This window comes from Branchiostoma belcheri, unplaced genomic scaffold, assembly GCF_001625305.1.
Source record: "Branchiostoma belcheri isolate BF01 breed outbred unplaced genomic scaffold, Haploidv18h27 scaffold2002, whole genome shotgun sequence".
Taxonomy (NCBI): domain Eukaryota; kingdom Metazoa; phylum Chordata; class Leptocardii; order Amphioxiformes; family Branchiostomatidae; genus Branchiostoma; species Branchiostoma belcheri.
This window is the reverse complement of record NW_017803495.1, coordinates 1-1,717: the sequence shown is the minus strand read 5'-3', so window position 1 is coordinate 1,717 and position 1,717 is coordinate 1. Positions and strand designations below refer to the sequence as shown.

At 41.2% G+C, this 1,717-nt stretch overlaps 1 protein-coding gene across 1 annotated transcript; it reads right to left on the bottom strand.

Annotated features, from left to right (window-relative positions):
- Window positions 1–330: 330 nt before the first annotated feature.
- Window positions 331–1,312, bottom strand: LOC109469379 (the record flags this gene model as incomplete). The annotated part of the gene is made up of 4 exons (XM_019767880.1): window positions 331–410; window positions 616–696; window positions 976–1,103; window positions 1,204–1,312. Coding segments are annotated over 4 exons (398 nt in total), but the record flags the coding sequence as incomplete, so codon positions are not given.
- Between the last annotated feature and the right edge of the window lie 405 nt (window positions 1,313–1,717).

Genomic DNA, 1,717 nt, shown 5'->3' with positions numbered 1-1,717 from the left:
ATGCTTTGTTTCTGCAGGCCTGCAAAATGTGATGAAAGAAACAGGACAGGACGATAACTGCTGTTCCACCTGATTTATTGCTGTTTTGATGATGAATAAGACTTTTTGCTTGTTACACTGTGTCACCTCATTCAATTTGTGTCCTAACATTTGTCGTCTCTTAGTATATTTCTAATCTAGGCATCTTGTTTTTTAGGGTCCCTTCTTGTTTTTTTTCGTCCCTCTCGCATTAGATTTTAGGGGTTCTTCCAAAGGACGTCATCCATAAAATTTACTTGTGTGGCCTTATGTGTAACACTTAAAATACATTTTGAACAGTTTATTGCTAACTCTGTTGAAATAATGTTGCCTCTCCAGTACATTACCTGTGCCTTCTCCTGGTAAAAACAGTTCAGAGGTGCATTCCAGGGCTGTAAACAGAGGTACCACTTGTATGAATACTTTAGGAAGTCAGTGTAAGAACCAACACTTGACAAGCTATGGTAAACAATAATGCAAAAGTGAATTTGCAAAGTTAAAACAAAAAATACCTTCCTCCAATGGACATATCATCAAATAACCCAAACTACTACAGTTAGTATTATAGTACGGAGTAATCTTTAAATTGAACAAAACCTGCATTTGGAGAGACACAGCCTGTAACTTCTCTCCGGGAGGATGCTGCTGTTTGTACACACCTCTGTCTGCTACAGTAATCTGAAAGGACAAACCAGTTCAAGTTACTAAAACATGAAGACAGTGTCCAATATTGCTTAATGTGATAACCAAATCTAGTACGTAAATTGTAAGTAACCATGGACCTACATGTACAGCATCTTGGACCTACACCACAGAGATTCACTAAGGAAGTCAGGGCCGTCAACTGAGCAACTTTTGTTATAGACTGTAGCAAAAATTCTCTACCATCATGTACCAGGATATTGCGTATATATTTTGTATTGGTTTGACAAACAGTGTTTTAAAATCCCTTCTCACCTGATAAAGCACGGAAGAGTTATGGTGAAAAAGTGTCTTGTTGGAGGTGACATCCAGTAGTGTGGGCTCAGACACCCAGACTGACAGTTGGAGATGATCCAAGGGTGTATGCCCGTACGTCTCAGTGTCTGTAACAAGGAGGGAAATGTATTAAAGACTAATACCACTGGATCCAGTTTAAGTGAAGTTTAACATAATAATTGTTACATTGAAAATACAGACTCTAACCTTTTGGGTGAACAGGGTGCAGCCTCATTCTGACATAGACTATGAAGGAGGCTTCTGTGTCCAGGAAGACATGCTGTGGAAGGTGTGTGGCACTGGCATTGTTGTATGGCTGTAGGGTTAAAAAGATTCTTGTAGTAAGCATTCCAACTTTCAAAGAACATTGTTTTGAACATAGGCAACCACAAGACTTAAAGGTGCCCTAAGCGATATCTGGCCGATAGTAGGCTGGGAGCATTAAATTTCAAAAGTCTGTCTTTTTGTCACATTTTCACGCAGTATGTTGAATCAACCCTATCCTATCCCATACCGATAGTCATGGAGCAAAAATTCGATGCCGCTTTGCCGTACGAACGCCGTGAAAAACTACGTGCCTCCCGCCACCGGCAGTGGTGTCGGCCATTTTTGAAATTTCCGAGCGCTCGCGAACACTTCCGACTTCTTCCGACCAGAGCCGAGGACGAGTCACGTGGTTAACCACGAACGCGCTGAATCAGTCGAACTGCAGGTCATCCTG